The sequence below is a fragment of the Oncorhynchus keta genome, chromosome 23 (assembly GCF_023373465.1).
Source record: "Oncorhynchus keta strain PuntledgeMale-10-30-2019 chromosome 23, Oket_V2, whole genome shotgun sequence".
Classification (NCBI taxonomy): Eukaryota; Metazoa; Chordata; class Actinopteri; order Salmoniformes; family Salmonidae; genus Oncorhynchus; species Oncorhynchus keta.
In genome coordinates, this window is record NC_068443.1 from 40,088,228 (window position 1) to 40,110,274 (window position 22,047).

The 22,047-nt window shown below is 44.2% G+C and overlaps 2 protein-coding genes across 3 annotated transcripts in view; one reads left to right on the plus strand and one right to left on the minus strand.

Annotated features, from left to right (window-relative positions):
• LOC118402313 (low-density lipoprotein receptor-related protein 8-like) overlaps window positions 1-22,047 on the plus strand; it is a 189,453-nt gene that overhangs the window by 94,437 nt on the left and 72,969 nt on the right. Inside the window, exon 4 of one of the 2 annotated variants that reach the window (XM_035800420.2) lies at window positions 11,746-11,874. The exons of the other annotated variant lie outside the window; for it this stretch is intronic. Coding sequence (XP_035656313.2) covers window positions 11,746-11,874 — 129 coding nt within the window. The remainder of the gene's footprint in view (window positions 1-11,745; window positions 11,875-22,047) is intronic. 2 annotated transcript variants of the gene reach the window in all.
• The window catches only part of LOC127911058 (uncharacterized), a 441,684-nt gene that overhangs the window by 81,513 nt on the left and 338,124 nt on the right, over window positions 1-22,047 (minus strand). The gene's annotated exons all lie outside the window — the stretch shown is intronic.

Sequence of the window (22,047 nt, forward strand, 5' to 3'; positions counted from 1 at the left end):
GGGCGATCAATTCACAAATGGTGTCCAGGGCACAGCTGGGAGCTGAGGTAGTAGGTAGCAACAGTGAGAGACTTATTTCTGGAGAGATTCATTTTTAAAATTAGAAGTTCGAACTGTTTGGGTATGGACCTGGAAAGTATGACATTACTTTGCAGGCTATCTCTGCAGTAGACTGCAACTCCTCCCCCTTTGGCATTACTCTGTAATGTTCACAACTACATATACTTTGAACTCGTGAAAAGTGCGAGATGCAGTCAAGAAACACGGGCATGTTTTATCATCGGACCCAGCTTTGCCTGCTGAATTTAAGAATCCACCGTTGTATATAGGAGAGGTCGCAATGTGCAGCTTCCGGAATAAACCTGCAATACCTGAAGACACATCCTTCACACGATACGAATCCTCTCTATGGATCGACATCGGATTTTTTTAAACCTCTTGCATTATTTCCTCATTTTGGCCCATTTAAATTACATAACCACAGAGGATTATGGATCGTTCTCTGAGGAGGGAGTTTAATGAAAACAGCCTCATCCAGTCTCTTTGTAGATATTGAGTTTCAACTCCATTGAGATTTTCCACTGTTAGGGGGAATGAGTAATAAGGCTTTGCCACACTTTATTGACTTAATTAACGGAGGGGATTTTAGTTACGTAAAGATGTGCATTTCAGTCGGGTGGGAGGGTGTGTGCGTGTGTGGCAGTATGTGTGTGTGAAGATTTCTTTCTTTGAATGCACTTTACTGTAGTTAACGTGTTTTCAAGGTTCACACTCTGTGTACTGTAGATACATATGTATCAGCATTAGCGTTTGCCTTTATATTAACACGTGCCTTCCCTTCCCGTGTACTGGGCCTTCACGTGTACTGAGTCATGCCACATACCGCATTATGGCCTGCATTGAACCCAGGTGATACTCATATTGTGATATACAACAATGTGAGCTGGATAGGCTACAGTAGTATGCTAACGCTAGCTATGCTAAGGGTCTGTACGATTTTATACTTCTTATGCAACGATTTTGACGTCCCAGACAAAATTTCCACATCATGGGCAAATTGTTAGGTCGTAAACGATTGTCGGACATCTTGGCTCATTCAGTGTGACAGGGTCTAGGGTCTGCCAATTAAGTATCACTACGTGCTGTCGTTGTCTCCAACAAACTTCTGTCAGTGTCCAAAAATGTTTAGCCTTTGTTGTGTAGTGTGGCTGGTGTTATGAGCCGATGCCTACGAACACGTCTGGCAATAAGTATAAGTAATCTGAATAGTCAGATTAATCTAATAGTTTGATTTCAACATTTACACGATTTTCCTAATAATGTCGTTTACATGACATCTGAAATCAGTCTACCTGATGGGATTTTGATCAATGCACAAAATCGTCAATCAAAAGAAACATTCTACCATAGCGAACCATGTTATTTATGGGAAGCCTATTTGACTCTGAGTTCAGATATGTAAAGTTCAAAAGTCTTTCTCAGATGCATACTTCCAGTTTTTCCGAACTCACTTCACTCGCAGATAAGAGGGAGGCTTGTGCTGTGGGTGCTGGCACATGCGGAGATCAAATACACCGCTGCTTTAACGATGTGCACTGAGGGTCGGGAAGCAAGTTCAGGGAGTGAGTTTTTTAATAAATAGATGTGACATAATACAAAACAAGAAACACAAACAACGCGCAGACATGAAACAGAAACAATGACGACTGGGGAAAAAACCAAAGGGAGTGACATACAGTTGAAGTCAGAAGTTTACATTACACTTAGGTTGGAGTCATTAAAACTCATTTTTCAACCACTCCACAAATGTCTTGTTAACAAACTATTGTTTTGTCAAGTCGGTTGGGACATCTACTTTGTACATGACACAAGTCATTTTTCCAACAATTGTTTACAGACAGATTATTTAAATTATAATTCACTGTATCACAATTCCAGTGGGTCAGAAGTTTACATACACTAAGTTGACTGTGCCTTTAAACAGCTTGGAAAATTCTAGAAAATTATGTCATGGCTTTAGAAGCTTCTGATAGGCTAATTGACATAATTTCAATCAATTGGAGGTGTACCTGTGGATGTATTTTAAGGCCAACCTTCAATCTCAGTGCATCTTTGCTTGACATCATGGGAAAATCAAAAGAAATCAGCGAAGACCTCAGAAAAAACATTGTAGACCTCCACAAGTCTGGTTCATCCTTGGGAGCAATTTCCAAACACCTGAAGGTACCAAGTTCATCTGTACAAACAACAGTACGCAAGTATAAACACCATGGGACCACGCAGCCGTCATACCGCTCAGGAAGGAGAGACTTTCTGTCTCCTAGAGATGAACGTACTTTGGTGTGAGAAGTGCGAATCAATCCCAGAACAACAGCAAAGGACCTTGTGAAGATGCTGGAGGAAATAGGTTCAAAAGTATCTCTATCCACAGTAAAACAAGTCCAAAATCTACATAACCTGAAAGGCCGCTTAGCAATTGAGAAGCCACTGCTCCAAAACCGCCATAAAAAACCAAGACTAGGATTTGCAACTGCACATGGGGACAAAGATCGTACTTTTTGGAGAAATGTCCTCTGGTCTGATGAAACAAAAATAGAACTGTTTGGCAATAATGACCATTGTTATGTTTGGAGGAAAAAGGGGGATGCTTGCAAGACGAAGAACACCATCCCAACCGTGAAGCACGGGGGTAGCAGCATCATGTTGTGGGGGTGCTTTACTGCAGGAGGGACTTGTGCACTTCACAAAATAGATGGCATCATGAGGTAGGAAATTATGTGGATATATTGAAGCAACATCTCAAGACATCGGTCAGAAAGTTAAAGCTTGTTCGTAAACGGGTCTTTCAAATGGACAATTACCCCAAGCATACTTCCAAAGTTGTGGCAAAATGGCTTCAGGACAACAAAGTCAAGGTATTGGAGTGATCATCACAAAGCCCTGACCTCAATCCCAAAGAAAATTTGTGGGCCAAACTGAAAAAGTGTGTGCAAGCAAGGAGACCTACAAACCTGACTCAGTTACATCAGCTCTGTCAGGAGGAATGGGCCAAATTTACTCAACTTATTGTGGGAAGCTTGTGGAAGGCTACCAAAACATTTGATCAAAGTTAAACCATTTAAAGGCAATGCTACCAAATACTAATTGAGTGTATGTAAACTTCTGACCCACTGGGAATGTGATGAAAGAAATCAAAGCTGAAATAAATAATTTTCTCTAATATTATTCCTATAGACATTTCACATTCTTAAAATAAAGTGGCGATCCTAATTCACCTAAGAAAGGGAATTTTTACTCTGATAAAATGTCAGGAATTGTGAAAAACTGAGTTTAAATGTATTTGGCTAAGGTGTATGTAAACTTCTGACCTCAACTGTAGGTGCTGTTGAAATCTAGCTATTTTGTAGAAAAAAGCCAAAAGAGGATTTATTCAGTGATATTTGGCACTCTTTTGGTGTAGGCATCTGTCACAATGAATCTACAGATGGTGTTTAAATCAGATTTCAGACAAATCTACCGCACAGCCAGCAAAGTAACTACGGTGCTGGAAGATTATACTAAAATGGAGAAAAAAAACCTTGCAGTGCGCTTAGATCAGATGCCAATTTCAGTAAGCAATGTTCTAAGCTTTCAGTTAAAGCAGCTGAGCAGAAATCAGACTTATAAATTCTAACCACTGTGCCAGATGATCAATGCTGTTTAGACATTGTGGATGATGGTGCTCAGTCATCTCACTCTAAATCACAGACCATGTTCCTGTTTGATTCCTTCCTTCCTTCCTTCCTTCCTTCCTTCCTTCCTTCCTTCCTTCCTTCCTTCCTTCCTTCCTTCCTTCCTTCCTTCCTTCCTTCCTTCCTTCCTTCCTTCCTTCCTTCCTTCCTTCCTTCCTAGAAGTAATCACTGATTGGATCTGTGAAAAGCAATGCACCGGAAGCTTTGATCGATGCTTTTCCTTTGAAATCTAAATCTGTTCAAACCAGCCATCAGAAAGGAAATGCTGCCATTTTGCAAACCCTAACAGGGCCCATCACCAAGTCACATTCACTTAGTGGCAGTGTGTGTTGGTGTGACTCGGTCCTGAACGTGTGAAGGTCGCTCGGTGGTGAGGGAAGCAGCTGGTGCCCAGGGGAGGCAGGTTGAGTGGTGGGGCCTGACGTATCCGCCAACTGCCCCCTAGAGAAACGCTGACCTGGGCCCTGGGTTTTATAGCTACAAAACAAGGTAGCCTAAGTACTCAGAGAGCACAGTATGGCACTGATATATTCACTAATACAATAAAGAGGGAGACAGAGAAAGCGAGAGAAAGAGAGAGGGAGAGGAGAGGAGGCGATAAGAGAGCGAGCAAGACAAAGGGCAAATGAGATGAGTGGATTTTAGTGGAGAAACGGTGATACAGACCCAGAGCAATAGAGAAATGAATGAGGTCCTAAGAGTGCAGCATGACACAGAGATTTACCAATTCCAAAATGAGAACCGCTCAATGGCGGGAAGAGAAAGACGAAGGGAAGGAGAGATGAGGAAGGAGTGGGTGACACATGGGGAGAGAGAAAGAGTGAAAAGGAGGTTGTGATACAGACACGCACTGCCAAATGACCTTTTCAATTCTTATCCTCGAGCAAAATCAAAGCCCTCCATACTGAGCGGCAGAGCGGAGAATAATGAAGGGAGGAGAGAAGGAGGGGTGAATGGGCGGAGGCCTGGATGAAGGCCTTGTGTTGAATCAGAAAAGCAAGATACGGTGGTAAGCAAGAGAGAGAGAGAGAGAGGGTGAATGAGAGAGTGAGAGTGACAGGGAGAGAAAGAAAGAGTGGATTGAGCTGTTCTATCCTCTAACCGATCGCCCTTTGATGAACTACACACTTAATCCCCCTTCGACGCACACAACTGAATCAAATACCAACTGCGTGCCAAAGTGGCTCACGACACTTAAACAACAAGGTAGTGATTGATTAGATTACGCTAAACCCCGGTGACTTCCACAAGCTGCCGCTAAAGTTGTGGCTAATGTGTTTTGTTGGAGAAGGGGGCCATATAGGTCTCGTAAACAACAATTACTCAGAGGCAGAGTGACATTTGTGTCTCAGTTGTTTACCGCTGGAGTGACAAACGAGGACTCAACGTTATGACATGGGAGCTGTAAGGAATTCATAATCTGTCGTAAAGGAGTTGGCTCATTGAACTTAATTTGAAGTTCACTGAAGTTTCTATGACGTGAGGGAAGTGTGGCTTTCGTTTTGGTTTGTATGTCCACATTTGTCGGTAAAGTATGGTGTGTACTTTTTAAGCAGTCCATTTTGACCCATAGGTATCTCCTTTCACTTTTTTATGTTGTAGATGGATAAATCACTCCTGCCTGACTGATGTGATTGGTCAGTTTCTTCTAACTGGATCAAACGGTTTAATTCACAGTAATTAATCTATTAATATTATATGTACCCCGCTGAAAAAAATGCTGGTGACTAGTGCTGTGTTTTTTCTGTTGACCAGCTTGAGCTGTGTTTTTACTGGTGACCAGCAGCACCAGCATAAATTGGTCACCAGCATACCAGCATGAGTTGGTCACCAGCATCACCAGCTGGTCGGCCAAACTCACCATCTACCCCACTTTTGTAGCCACCCTTTGCCTTGATCACAGCTTTGCACACTCTTGGCATTCTCTCAACCAGCTTCAACTGGAATGCTTTTTCAACAGTCTTGAAAAGGGAGTTTCCATATATGCTGAGCACTTCTTGGCTGCTTTTCCTTCACTCTGCGGTCTGACTCATTCTAAACCATCTCAATTTGGTTGAGGTCAGAGGATTATTGAGGCCAGGTCATCTGATGCAGCACTCCATCACTCTCCTTGATAAAATAGCCTTTACACAGCCTTGTAGTGTGTTGGGTCATTGACCCAACAAATGATAGTCCCAGTAAGCCAAAACCAGATGGGATGGCGTATCCCGGCAGAATGCTCTGGTAGCCATGCTGGTTAAGTGTGCCTTGAATTCTAAATAATACAGATAGTGTCACCAACAAAGCAGCCTCACACCATAACACCTCCTCCTCCATGCTTTATGGTGGGAAATACACATGCAGAGATTATTCGCTCCCCCACACCGGTCTGACAAAGTCACGTCGGTTGGAAACAAAAATCTACAATTTGTACTCCAGACCAAAGGACACATTTCCACCGGTCTAATGTCCATTGCTCGTATTTCTTGGCCCAAGCAAGTCTCTTATTATTATTGGTGCCCTTTAGTAGTGGTTTCTTTGCAGCATATCGACCATGAAGGCCTGATTTACACAGTCTCCTCTGAACAGTTGATGTTGAGATGTGTCTGTAACTTGAACTCTGAAGCATTTATTTGGACTACAATTTCTGACGCTGGTAACTCTAATGAACTTATCCTCTGCAGCAGAGGTAACTCTGGATCTTCCTTTCCTGTGGCGGCCCTCATGAGAGCCAGTTTCATCATAGAGCTTGATGGTTTTTGCGACTGCACTTGAAGAAACTTTCAAAGTTCTTGAAATGTTCTGTATTGACTAGAGGTCGACCGATTTATGATTTTTCAACGCCGATACCGATATCGATAAAAAAAAGTATTTTACATTTATTTGTAATAATGTAATAATTAACTTAAATATAGTACATCAATAAAAATCAATTTAGCCTCAAGTAAATAATGAAACATGTTCAATTTGGTTTAAATAATGCAAAAACAAAGTGTTGGAGAAGAAAGTGCAGTATGTGCCATGTAAGAAAGCTAACGTTTAAGTTCTTTGCTCAGAACATCAGAACATATGAAAGCTGGTGGTTCCTTTTAACATGAGACTTCAATATTCCAAGGTAAGAGGTTTTAGGTTGTAATTAATATAGTATTTATAGGACTATTTCTCTCTACACCATTTTTATTTCATATACCTTTGACTATTGGATGTTCTTATAGGCACTTTAGTATTGCCAGTGTAATAGTATAGCTTTTGTCCCTCTCCTCGCCCCTACCTGGGCTCGAACCAGGAAAACATTGACAACAGCCACCCTCGAAGCATCGTTACCCATCGCTCCACAAAAGCCGTGGCCCTTGCCGAGCAAGGGGAACAACTACTCCAAGTCTCAGAGCGAGTGACGTTTGAAACGCTATTAGCGCGCACCCCGCTAACTAGCTCGCCATTTCACATCGGTTACACCAGCCTAATCTCAGGAGTTGATAGGTTTGAAGTCTTAAACAGCTCAATGCTTGAAGCACAGAGAAGAGCTGCTGGCAAAATGCACGAAAGTGCTGTTTGAATGAATGTTTACGAGCCTGCTGCTGCCTACCACTGCTCAGTCAGACTGCTCTATCAAATATCAAATCATAGACTTAATTATAACATAATAACACACAGAAATACGAGCCTTTGGTCATTAATATGGTCGAATCCGGGAAACTATCATTTAGAAAATAAAACATTTATTATTTCAGTGAAATACGGAACCGTTCCGTATTTTATCTAAATATTGCTGTTATATTGTACAACCTTCAATGTATGTCATAATTATGTAAAATTCTGGCAAATTAGTTCGCATCGAGCCAGGCGGCCCAAACGGTTGCATATACCCTGACTCTGCGTGCAATGAACGCAAGAGAAGTGACACAATTTCACCTAGTTAATATTGCCTGCTAACCTACATTTCTTTTAGCTAAATATGCAGGTTTAAAAATATATACTTCTGTGTACTGGTTTTAAGAAAGGCATTGATGTTATGGTTAGGTACACATTGATCCAACGACAGTGCTTATTTCGCAAATGTGCTTTTGTTAAATCATCCCCCGCTTGGCGAAGTTGGCTGTCTTTGTTAGGAAGAAATAGGCTTCACACAGTTCACAACGAGCCAGGTTCACAACTGCTGCATTTACCCTGACTCTGTTGCAATAGAAGTGACACAATTTACCTAGTTAAAATAAATTCATGTTAGCAGGCAATATTAACTAAATATGCAGGTTTAAAAATATATACTTGTGTATTGATTTCAATCGGTCGACCCTCGTATTGACCTTCATGTCTTAAAGTAATGATGGACTGTCATTGCTTATTTGAGTTGTTCTTGCCATAATATGGACTTAATAATATGGCCTCTATCAACCCTTGATTCAGTTAGGAAATCAACTTTAGAGGTTTGTCAGACTGCCTTAAAACAGTTCCAATCTTTGAAGCTTCTTGCTTGTCCAGTGTTTGCTGCACAGAAAGAATAAAGTATTAATAAAGTATTGTATCGGCAAGAATTGACCTCTGCGCTGTCACAGACTCGTCTTCCCTGGCTTCCTGACCCTGATGAGACCCCTGTCACCATCTGATCCTGCTCAGATGAGGCATGACAAAGAAATACCTTGGTGTACATTTATACATTATATTAATGAATAGAATCAATGGTTGAATCATTTAAATGACCATAAATTCCCAGATCCCAGACCCCAGACTGTAGCCTACCCATCAACTCAAGATGGCATTTTGTATACATTCACTGATTGTAATAATGTACTGCAAAATGCACCTGAGCTCCATAGACTGGTCTTCTGTTCCCCGGAAGACGTGGATGTCGATTATGGCAGCCCCCCGCACCTCTCTGATTCAGAGGGGTTTGGTTAAATGCAGAAGAAGCATTTCAGTTGAATGCATTGTTATACAAATGATTAGGTATCCCCCTTTCCCTTTCCCTGGCTGTCTGACCCTGTAGGGACACATGTCACCATCTGATCGTGCTAACACACGATGAGCATAGTGTGACAGTGAAGCTTGTAGAGCGGTCTATACCTTGGCAGTGTGAAAAGTAGGGAATTAGCTGGGGAAACCGACAGCTCAATAGCGTTACGTTACTATGCAGACGAATCAAAACTAACATTGCGCTGAAAAACGTCAGAATATCAATTTTCAATCATTTGGCAGTTGGTTTAGTCATTTGATTCAGGTCTACTGTGATTGAGCAAAAATTATAGCTGAAGTTAGTGAGCTAGCCGTGTCAGCACAAACTGTGGTGTCTGTGTGATTCGTGTGGTCTTTTTTTTCAGCAGGGTAGATACTTTTCTTGTTACCAATTGTGTTCAAATCAAATCAAATTGTATTTGTCACATACACATGGTTAGCAGATGTTAATGCGAGTGTAGCGAAATGCTTGTGCTTCTAGTTCCGACAATGTTACCAATGTGTTGCGGTTTTATTCGGCATGTCTCACTTTAAAGGGGGATTTTAACCAGCCGTGGTTAAAAATACTATCTGTTTTCCTTCAAACACTTTTTTTGGATTGAGATCGTCTGGGGATATGAAACTAATGGAATCGTCCCAAAAGTGCATACCCTGCCCATCTGTCACTCAGGCAGGCCCAATCAAGCGTTTAAAGTTTTAAAAGTATTGTCAGGAAAACAAATACTATTTGCATCAAGGTCTGATTTGAACTGTCATCGAGGTTAAACCTTGTAAAAGCAAGGTGACACTATTTCTTAGCCTGCCTCCGAGTGCTCCTGGCTCTGCAGTACAGCCCCACAATGCAGACAGAGTCAGCCAGTGTGTCATGCTGTCCGGTGGTGGGTGATGGGGAGCATAAGAGAGTGACCTGGCCCGGTCCGCCGGGCAGAATAAATGGCACCAAACGATCAGATAGCATGAGTTACAGGCAGATGTACTGCTTCATTACGCTGGGCTAGTCTTGCCATAGATTTTCAAGCATATTTAAGGCGAAACTGTAACTCGGCCACTCAGGAACATTCACTGACTTCTTGGTGAGAAACTCCAGTGTAGATTTGGCCTTGTGTTTTAGGTTATTGTCCTGCTGAAAGGTGAATTCATCTCCCAGTGTCTGGTGGAAAGCAGACTTAACCAGGTTTTCCTTTAGGATTTTGCTTGTGTTTAGCTCCATTAAAGTTGACGATAAACTTTCACAAAACACTTCGAAATACTTTTGTAATGCAACTTTAGGTATTAGTAAACGTTAATAATCTATCAAATTGATCACGGGGCAATGTATATTCAATAGCTTCACGTCTTCAAATCATGTTCAGAAATTTCTACTCCAAAACAACCGGTCGGAGACCGGAAGAAATGGGCTGTCTCTTCTTCGTTTGACCAAGAAACAAAGCCTTGGCAATTGACAAGACTGGTGACATCGTGTGGAAGCTGTAGGAATTGCAATTTCGGCTCCAGGTAATGTGGTTTCCATTCAACATTACATTCAAGTGGCGCATTGATATATTTTCCCATTTTCAGTGATCAGATTTTCCTGCGCTTTTCGATGAAACGCACGTTCTGTTATAGTCACAGCCATGATTTAACCAGTTTTAGAAACGTCTGAGTGTTTTCTATCCACACATACTAATCATATGCATATACTATATTCCTGGCATGAGTGGCAGGGCGCTGAAATGTTGCGCGATTTTTAACAGAATGTTCGCAAAGTAGGGGGTAGGATCAACAGGTTAAAGGCACAGTCAACTTAGTTTATGTAAACTTCTGACCCACTGGAATTGTGATACAGTGAATTATAAGTGAAATAATCTGTCTGTAAACAATTGTTGTAAAACATTTCTTGTGTCATGCACAAAGTAGATGTCCTAAACGACTTACCAAAACTATAGTTTGTTAACAAGACATTTTGTGAAGTGGTTGAAAATGTCTTTTTAATGACTCCTACCTAAGTGTATGTAAACTTCTGACTTCAACTGTAGATACTACTCCTGTTTGCTTTTTACCACCATTAAATAAATAATTGTATTTGATCAAATTAAAATACATTATGTATAGTACATGTATACCATCATACTGTTAATCGTTTTCTTTAATCGTTAATCATCTCCAATGCTTTTTTTTTGCCTTTTTTGTGCATTGCGTGAAAATCCGAGACCCTGCTAAACCAGCCCTCAGTTCGACTATGACAAGCTAATAAAAGGTTGTGACACTATTAACATCTAACACACTCGAAAACAAGACCAAATCAAATTACCACCAGATTTGTTTTCTTCGTTGATTCGATTCGGGGGCGACTGTGTAAAACGGCTTAAATCCAGCCGGCTGTATGTACTGTAAGCAGAGATGTATAATTAACGACAGCAGGGCTTGATACTAAACGCTGAGTAATCTGGATCAAACGGCGCCCGTGCCAAATACACCAACCAACAGATTGGGCTGGAAAGAGGGGAAGATGGAGGAGACTGTGAGCTGGGGGGACCAGTGTTCTCTTTTACACTGCGGCCAACTGTACATTTGCTGTATTAAATGTTCTTGTCGTGTCTCTAGGGTTGAGGCTAGAAAACAAAATATGTTGGCTGAGTGGTTGTGCTTCTGAATGTGTGTCAGTGAGATGGGGATGTTGTTTTGTTTATAGACAGTAGGTCCATGAAGATACTAGGGCTGAATTCTATTTAGACCCCTCGCCCCTTACATACACCCGAGACATTCCTGTAGTTATGAGTGGATTGGATAGAATTCCATATCGACACCTAGCCTCTACAACCTAGACCTAGGATTTGATAGATATAAGCATCATGTTGATAGCTTCAACATTGCGTTTTATAGGCCCAAGGGGATACAAGGGCTCGCTTGCTCTCTTGATACACAAATCTGGTATTATGGTGATGAGCAATGTAGCAGTAACTCGGTGGCCAAATTACTTACACCTACTCAGTCGCCTCAGGTCTGCAAAGTGGAGTGAGTGAGGGCAGCAGGGGGAGGGTGTTGGAATGGAACGCAGCCTAACAAGTCATCTCTGCCTTCCCTCCCTTCCTCCCTCCCCTCCAGGCAAACAGACGTGCCCTCCGGAGAAGTTTGACTGCGGCGGCTCTACCAACAAGTGTGTCTCAGTGTCGTGGCGATGCGACGGCGAGCGGGACTGTGAGAACGGGTCAGACGAGGAGGACTGTGCCGCCGGTGAGTGTAACGGACAGCTGTCAATCGAAGGCCATAGAAGCGACTTATTGGCAGAGACAGGTGTCCTCACGCTAAGGACGGGCAGCAGTCCGGCCCACTGCCAAAGTGCCTGACTGATTTTTGTATGGAAAACTATGTTGAAAATAGAAGGGGGAAAAAGCTTTTATAAGGTGTTCTGCTCAGTTGTCTTTTGAGACATAAAATGAATCAATAGGATGCATTACCTGTCAAACCGCGCCCCAGCCAAACCCAGGCAACACTGAGCCAATTGTGCACCACTCTTACGGAACTTCCAATCACTGCCGGATGTGATACAGCCTGGATTCGACCCAGGGACTGTAGTCATGCCTTTTGCACTGAGATGCAGTGCCTCAGACCGCTGCACCACCTGGGAGTGTTTCCATGACATAGACTACCCAGGTAGTAGGTGCCAGGCGCACCAGCTTGAATGTGTCAAGACGTGCAACACTGCTGGGTCTTTCATGCTCAATTGTTTCCTGTGTGTATCAAGAATGGTCCACCACCCAAAAGACATTCAGCCAACTTGACACAACTGTGGGAAGCATTGGAGTCAACGTTAGCCAGCATCCCTGTGGAACGCTTTCGACACCTTGTGGAGTCCATGCCCTGGCAAATTGAGGCTGTTCTGAGGGCAAACTCAATATTAGGAAGGTTTACTTAATGTTTTGTACACGGTGTATATCTGGCGCTAATAGTGGAATGATAGTGTTTCACAGTATTACTTTACCCACCAGTGTTGTGATTGGCTGTGACATTCACCTATTGACTTCTCGGTTGGCTGTTCTGATTTTGTGGAAATCACTAATTTCCTGGTTGCTAAAATTCTAAACTTTTTGCTCCATTTCAGTTCATGTGAGAAAACAAGCACTGAATCGCCAGCATTAAACAGCTGTAAAAATGACATTTTTTGGTTATTGAAAAGATACAGTGCCTTCAGAATGTATTCACACTCTTTGACATTTTCCACATTTTGTTGTGTTACAAGGTGGGATTTAAATGAATTTAATTGTCATTATTTGTCAAAGACCTACACAAAATATTCTGTATTGTCAAAGTGTATGGTAAAATACAACCATTTTCAGGTCTTGCCATAGATTTTCATGCAGATTTAAGTCAATTGTAACTCGGCCACTCAGGAACATTCACATTTTTCTTGGTAAGCAACTCCAGTGTATATTTGGCCTTAAGCTTTAGGTTATTGTCCTGCTGAAAGGTGAATTCATCTCCCAGTGTCTGGTGGAAATCAGACTGAACCAGGTTTTCTTCTAGGATTTGGCCTGTGCTTAGCTCCATTCTGTTTATTTTTTATCCTGGCATACTCGCATTACAAGCATATCCATAACATGATGCAGCCACCACTATGCTGTGGTACTCAGTAATGTGTTGTATTGCTTTGCCACACGTTTTACAGTATTACTTTAGTGCCTTGTTGTAAACAGGATGCATGTTTTGGAATATTTGTGTTCTTTTACAGGCTTCCTTCATTTCACTCTGTCAATTAGGTCAGGATTGTTGAGTAACTACAATGTTGTTGATCCAACCTCAGTTTTCTCCTATCACAGCCAGAGTTGAATACTCTGTAACTGTTTTAAAGTCACCATTGGCCTCACGCTGGAATCCCTGAGCGGTTTCCTTCTTCTCCGCCAACTGAGTTGGGAAGGACCCCTGTATCTTTGTGGCGAAAGTGTAATTAATGACTTCACCGTGCTCAAAAAGGGATATTCAATGTCTGCTTGTTGTGCAGCGAGCAAAAAGTGTCCTTCTTCGAGAGGCATTGGAAAACTCCCTGGTCTTTGTGGTTGAATCTGTGTTTGAAATCCACTACTCGACTGAAGTACCTTATAGATAGTGGTATGTGTGGGGTACAGACATGGGGTAGTCATTCAACAATCACGTTAAACACTATTATTACACACAGAGTGAGTCCATGCAACTTATTATGTGACTATTTTATGCTTGCCAAAACAAAGGGGATGAGTACTTCTTAACTCTAGACATAACAGCTTTTCATTTTGAATTCATTTGTACAAATAACTCCACTTTGACATTATTGGGTATTGTGTGTAGTAGGCCAGTGACCCCAAAAAATATTAATTTAAGCCATTTTAAATTCAGTACTGACTGAACATGTGTGCCATTCTGCGGCAGTACCCTTGTCTTAGAATTGGGTTTAAACAATTGTCGCCATGTTACAATTCTATGTATTTTAAATAGGCCACTACGGTGTGACATTAAAGTGTTTTCTTCTTAGAGATCCCTATCTTCTCCATATCTGGCTTTTTGGTGTTTCTTTTCTCCGTATGCTTATCTTCTGACGATGGAGGACACGACAGCTCGGTGTGCAGCACTTGAGATTTCTCGGGCATCGCAAATGGCACCGTATTCCCTACATAGTGCACTACTTTTTGTCAGGGCCACTCAAAAGTAGTGCTCTGTGTTGGGAATAGAGTCCCATTTGGGACGCATCCCCTATCGATGGAAACGGGGGCTAATGAATAAATCAGCTCTGCTGAGAAAAATAAATAGACTTTGATGCACAAATCAAAGGTTGCAATTCAATATCAAGTATGAGAATCAGTGTGTATAGAATTTGCCCTTGGCGGCCGGCGAGAGCGTTGGTATCTTCCATGACTTATCGCAATCATAGCGGTAGGAAGAGCCACCCATTAAACTTGACCCAGCTTTGCATGGTGCAAGCGCCAATCCATCAACAATGGATGATGACATCGCCCTCCTCTTTACCTAATCACGTGCCACCCTGGTGCGTCTCCGCACACTCATACACACACCCCGCCGTGACTACACTCCTGCCCTACTTTACACAGCTGCGTGAAGAATTGACTTCTCCTTTTCTCTCGTGCCCTCTTCTCTCCCGCATGTCGGGAAAAATTGATTGAAGCGAAAGCACCACGGGAGGCTGAATGTTTGGACTTTGAAGATTGTGTGCCACCGTGGCATGCGCGCAGAAAGCTCCACTTGGAGAAACCCTGTCTTATTTTCCCCAGATGAGGGAAAGAGCAGAGAGAAGGAGAAAATAATGCTGTATGTTTCCCTGGTATCATTTGAGTCCCCAAGGTTCTTGTGTTCTTATTTTTAACTAGGAAAGTCAGTTAGGAACAATTTTCAACGATGGCCTTGTTCAGGGGCAGAATGAGAGATTTTTACTTTGTCAGCTCGGGGATTTGATCTTCCAACCTTTTGGTTACTAGTTCTACACTCTAACCACGAGGCTACCTGTCGCCCCAGGCTACCTGTCGCCCCAGGCTACCTGTCGCCCCAGCTACCTGTCGCCCCAGGCTACCTGCTGCGCGACTTCACAGCGTTCGCTCAATTTATATTTCATCAAATTGTAAATCAAAACAACTATTTACTCCTCTCAGATATGGTCTGTGAGCATGCATTTACTACAGTACATCATAGAACATTCAAAAATAGACCTGGTTTCAAATACTATTTGAAATCTTTGTTTTTTTGATTTAGCTAGATGGGCATGGTTTGTGTTTTTGGTTTTATTCTACTGGTCCCATTACACCACGCAAGTACAATCACGCCACATTCAACCGTATTTGATACAAGGTCTGTGTAAAATACATCTATGTCACTTTGCCCATAACACTCCTTTCGCTAAAGGAGCTAATGGTTGACTGAAAATGGCACACCCACTAGCATTACGAGATCCCACTGACTTTCGCTGTAATACCTTCTTAAGTTTTTATCTGTAGTCAGCCCGGCTCCATTGAGCCCTTCTAGCCTGCTCTAATCTCTTTCTCATTCTAATTTCTCCATTGACCCCTCCAGACTAAGCCTCTCAGTGATGACTTCAGGCCAGTGGCCACTGCCTCCCCTAGAGCTCAAACACTGCTGGGCTTGTAGAGTATGTGGTGTGGCATCCATATTAGGATTTCCCTCAGTTGTCAGACGGATCTCACGTTATTGTCAAAACTCCGTCAGTTGTCAGTTTTGAATTAAATTAAATTAAAATTAAATTGAATTAAAGATCTTATGATTAACAAGACGAGGTGTGATCATAACAACATACAGGAACTCAAGTCCTTCTGTTCACCTGACTTAGAATTCCTCACCATCAAATGTCGACCGCATTATCTACCAAGGGAATTCTCTTCGATTATAATCACAGCCGTATGTATATATTACCCCCCAAGAAGACACATCGATGGCCCTGAAAATGTTTTATTTGACTCTATGTAAACTGGAAACCACATATCCTGTGGCTGCATTCATTGTAACAAGGCTAATCTGAAAACAAGACTCCCTAAATTCTATCAGCATATCGATTGCGCAACCAGGGCTGGTAAAACCCTGGATCATTGTTACTCTAACTTCCGCGACGCATATAAGGCCCTCCCCCGGCCTCCTTTCGGAAAAGCTTACCACGACTCTATTTTGTTGCTTCCATCCTACAGACAGAGACTAAAACAAGAATCTCCCATGCTCAGGTCTGTTCAACGCTGGTCCGACCAATCTGATTCCACGCTTCAAGACTACTTCGATCACGTGGATTGGGATATGTTCCGCATTACGTCCAACAACAACATTGACGAATGCGCTGATTCGGTGAGCGAGTTCATTAGAAAGTGCATCTGGAAGAGTCTGGCTGACTGGCAGATCTGGAAGAGTCTGGCTGACTGGCGGATCTAGCTGCTCTGGCTGCTCCATGCAGACTGGCAGCTCTGGCTGCTCCATGCAGACTGGCAGCTCTGGCTGCTCTATGCAGACTGGCAGCTCCATGCAGACTGGTAGCTCCGGCTGCTCTATGCAGACTGGCAGCTCTGGCTGCTCTATGCAGACTGGCAGCTCTATGCAGACTGGCAGCTCTGGCTGCTCCATGCAGACTGGCAGCTCTGGCTGCTCTATGCAGACTGGCAGCTCCATGCAGACTGACAGCTCTGGCTGCTCTATGAAGACTGGCAGCTCCATGCAGACTGGCAGCTCTGGCTGCTCCATGCAGACTGGCAGCTCTGGCTGCTCTATGCAGACTGGCAGCTCTATGCAGACTGGCAGCTCTGGCTTCTCCATGCAGACTGACATCTCTGGCTGCTCTATGCAGACTGGCAGCTCTGGCTGCTCCATGCAACCTGGCAGCTCTGGCTGCTCCATGCAGACTGACAGCTCTGGCTGCTCCATACAGACTGGCAGCTCTGGCTGCTCCATGCAGTCTGACAGCTCAGGCTGCTCCATGCAGACTGGCAGCGCAGGCTGCGCTGAACAGTCAGGAGACTCCGGCAGCGCTGGAGAGAAGGAAGGCTCTGGCTGCGCGAAACAGACGGGAGACTCCGGCAGCGCTGGAGAGGCGAGCCGCACTGTAGGCCTGATGCGTGGTGCTGGCACTGGTGAAGCTGGATAGAGAACACGCACAGGAAGCCTGGTGCGGGGAGCTGCCACCGGAGGACTGGTGTGTGGAGGTGGCTCTGGATAGACCGGACCGTGCAGGCGCACTGGAGCTCTTGAGCACCGAGCCTGCCCAACCTTACCTGGCTCGATGCCCACTCTAGCCCGGCCAATACGAAGAGCTGGTATGAACCGCACCGGGCTATGCACCCGCACTGGAAACACCGTGCGCTCCATAGCATAACACGGTGCCTGCCCGGTCTCTCTAGCCCCCCGGTAAGCACAGGGAGTTTGCGCAAGTCTCCTACCTGGCATAGCCATACTCCCTGTGAGCCCCCCCCCCCAATACATTTTTGGGGCTGACTCTCAGGCTTCCATCCGCGTCGTCGTGCTGCCTCCTCATACCAGCGCCTCTCCGCTTTCGCCGCCTACATTCTCCTATAACCCTCTTCGCACTGCTCCAGCGAATCCCAGGCGGGCTCCGGTACTCTCCCTGGGTCGACCGCCCACCTGTCTATTTCCTCCCAAGTACAAAAATTCTTGTTGCACTGCTCCTGCTGCCGCTGTTGCCTGTTACCACGTTGCTTGGTCCATTTGTGGTGGGTGATTCTGTAACGGCGTTCTTCTATCTCCTCCTCTGATGAGGAGGTAGAACAAGGATCGGACCAAAATGCAGCGTGATGATGATTCATGATATAATTTTAATGAAGGAAAAAACAATACAAGCGGAAACTACAAAATAAAGAAAAGTGAAAACCGAAACAGCCCTATCTGGTGCAAACAAACACAAAGACAGGAACAATCACCCACGAAACACTCACAGAATATGGCTGCCTAAAATATGGCTCCCAATCAGAGACAACGATAATCACCTGACTCTGATTGAGAACCGCCTCAGGCAGCCATAGACTAATCAGACACCCCACAAAACCCCAAGACAAAAAACACACCACAATAACCCATGTCACACCCTGGCCTGACCAAATAAATAAAGAAAACACAAAATACTAAGACCAAGGCGTGACAATGGGCAGGGACTCTGCTTTCCTACCACCAGAGGGAAGCTTGCTCTATCATTGGGGTGCCAGGACAGGGAAGAGCTTTGACTGGGCTGAGTGGGCCTGCACAGAGCCCTGACCTCAACCCCATCAAACACCTTTGGGATAAATTGTAAAGCCAACTGCGAACCAGGCCTAATCACCCAACATCAGTGCCGACCTCACTAATCCTCTTGTGACTAAATGGAAGCAAGTCCCTGCAGCAATGTTCCAACTTCTAGTGGAAAGCCTTTCTAGAAGAGTGGAAGCTGTTAGAGCTGCAAAGGAGGGACCACTCCATATTAATGCCCATGATTTTGGAATGAGATGTTCGACGAGCACTTGTCCACATACTTTTGGTTGTGTCTGTTCCCAGATTTCTTTGTGCTGTACTTCTAAGGTCATTGTAACTTGACAGCACAAATAGATCTGGGATCAGTCCAATACTCTTTGAAGATGTAGGTTTTCAGTTGTTTTTGGAAGATGGGCAGGGACTCTGTTTTCCTACTTTCAGAGGGAAGCTTGTTCCACCATTGGGGTGCCAGGACAGGGAAGAGCTTTGACTGGGCTAAGCGAGCGCTTGACCCCCGGTAGGGGTGGGACCAGAGGTGGCAGAACGGAGTGTTCGGATTGGGGTGTAAGGTTTGAGCATAGCCTGAAGGTAGGGAGGGACAGTTCCCCTTGCTGCTCTGTAGGCAAGCACCATGGTCTTATAGTAGATGCGAGCTTCAACTGGAAGCCAGTGGAGTGTGCGGAGGAGTGTGGTGAAATGGGAGAACACCAGGCGGGCTGCAACGTAAATTGCAAGGGTTTGATGGCACAAGCGGAGAACTCAGCCAACAGGGAGTTGCAGTAGGTCAGACGGGAGATTAAAAGTGCCTGGATTAGGACCTGCACCGCTTCCTGTGTGAGGTAGGGTCGTACTCTACGGATGTTGTAGAGCGTGAACCTGCAGGAGCGAGTCACTGCTTTGATGTTTGCAGAGAATGACAGTTGTCCATGGTCAAGCCAAGGTTCTTTGCATTCTTGGAGGGAGACATTGTGGAGCTCTCAACTGTGATGGAGAGGTCTTGGAGCGGGCGTGCCTTCTCCGGAAGAGCAGCTCTGTCTTGGTTAGCTTGAGGTGGTGGGCCGACATCCAAGCCGTGATGTTGGCCAGGCCCGCAGAGATGCGTGTCACCACCTGGGTGTCAGAAGGGGGGAAGGAGAAAGGTAGTTGAGTGTCATCCGTATATCAATGATAGAAGAGACCATGAGGACATGACGGAGCCGGGGGCCTAGAACCGAGCCCTGGGGAACACCAGTAGTGTGAGGATGTGGTGTAGACATAGATCCTTTCCACGTCACCTGGTCAGAACGGCCTGCCAGGTAGGATGCAATCCAAGAGTGTGCAGAGCCTGAGACGCCCAGCCCTGAGAGGGTGGAGAGGAGGATCTGATGGTTCAAGGTGTCGAAGACAGCGGATAGATCTAGGAGGACAGAGGAGAGTCAGCTTTGGACGTGTGGAGATCCTCCCTGGCACAGAGGAGAGCAGTCTCGGTTGAGGGATCCATCTTGAAGCGTGACTGGTTAGGGTCAAGAAGATTGTTGGACTAAACTGTGATTCAAAATGCAAGTAATGTCTATCTTATAAGTCTTGTCTTTTACATGGACATGTGTAGGTGTTAAACACATAGACACTAGACACAAGCAGCATACACACGGGGTTAGTAAGTAAGTTTGTAATAGTATAAAAATAAGCTTGTTTTGTTTTGCTTGAGTTTCACGCTTTACCGACAATGGCCCCAAAATACATGTCAATAATTGACAAGAGTACGTGGACCGGCTATGGTTTAATCCTGCTTAGAGAGAACTTCAATAGTATGCACACAAACATACACATTCCAACAACCTTGCCCTCCATGCCAGAGTCTGGGGCCTTGAGACCCTAGAGACAGTTGTACTCCCTCTTGGAAGCCATCCCAATCCTAGCAAAGCTCTCAGCACTTCATCCAGTCAGCTTAAAAAAGTAAATTGCATCAAGGAGTTTCGCTAATTGAGTCATCCACATGTTAAATAATGCATTAAGTCGAATCCTGCCCTCCGTCCGTCTCTTTCTTTCTCTCTCCCTCACTCACTCTCTCTCTCTCACACATTACATAACATTAAGCAGGCAGCAGTCCCCTAAAGAGAAAGTTGAGCTCCTCTGTCCAGTCAGCTGTAGCAAGGTAAATGCGCTGCCCTGTACTCACACACACAGGCTCTGAGGTCCTCTCACGAGCAAGGAACATGGCTGTCGCATGGGATCTCTGGGTAGTAGAGTAGGGGAGTGTGTATGACATGGTGATGAGCAATTAACCAAAATGTCAGTCATTTTTGTGGGTTTAAACTAATTGACTACATTTTGTTTGTTTTATTCTGTGAGTGTAACGTTCTTCATCGGGCGAAAGAGAGGAGGACCAAAACGCAGCGTGATGATTATCCATTTTAATAGAATACTTTAACAACGAACAAAAACAATAAACCGACAAAATGAACAAAGACGAAACCGTCCCATAACGTGAACACAAAACCAGGAACACTGGGAACACTGGAAACAGGAACAATCACCCACACCCCACAATACAAAACAGGTTACCTAAATATGGTTCCCAATCAGAGACAACGACTAACACCTGCCTCTGATTGAGACCCATATCAGGCCAAACACATCGAAACAGACAAACTAGGCATACAACATAGAATGCCCACTCATATCACACCCTGACCAAACAAAACATAGACACAAACAACGCAAACTATGGTCAGTGTGACAGTGAGCCAATTAACAGGCCAATATTCTACATAGTTTTGCACATCTTGATATATTATCTTGCACTTCACGAAATATCGCCAATGTTAAATATCATGATTTTAGATTTAATCATACTGTTTATCGTCCCAATCCTAATGGCGACTGAACAGAAAATCACCTTGTCTTTGAGGGTATAAAAAAATTGTGGATTCGGCTATTTCAGCCACACCTGTTCCTGAAAGGTGTATAAAATCAAGTGCACAGACATGCAATCTCCATAGACAAACATTGGCAGTAGAATGGCCTTACTGAAGAGCTCAATGACTTTCAATGTGGCACCATCATAGGATGCCACCTTTCCAACAAGTCGCCTTTGTCAAATTTCTGTCCTGCTAGTGCTGCCCCGGTCAACTGTAAGTGCTGTTATTGTGAAGTGGAAACATCTAGGAGCAACAACGGCTCAGCCACAAGGTGGTAGGCCACACAATCTCATAGAACGAGACCACCGAGTGCTGATGCGCGTAGTGCATAAAAACCGTCTGTCCTCAGTTGCAACTCCCACTAACGAGTTCCAAACTGTCTCTGGAAGCAATGTCAGCACAAGAACTGTTCTTCGGGAGATTCAGGAAATGGGTTTCCATGGCCGAGGAGCTGCACACAAGCCTAAGATCACCATGCGCTATGCCAAGCATCGGCTGGAGTTGTAAGGACAGATACTAGGAGATGAGAAGCAAGTACAAGGAGTGAATATTTAATGAGTAAACAGACAGGAAACAAAATATGAACAGCGTCTGGACAAGGGACACATAACGACATTAATGCTGAGTCACCATTAACGTGATGTGATGGAGCATTAACGTAACGTGATGGAGTCCAGGTGAGTCCAATGAAGCGCTGATGTGTAATGATAAGCAGCCTGGCAACCTCAAGAGCCAGAGAGGGGGAGCGGGAGCAGACGTAACAGGAGTGGGGGGTGTAAAGCTCGCCACCATT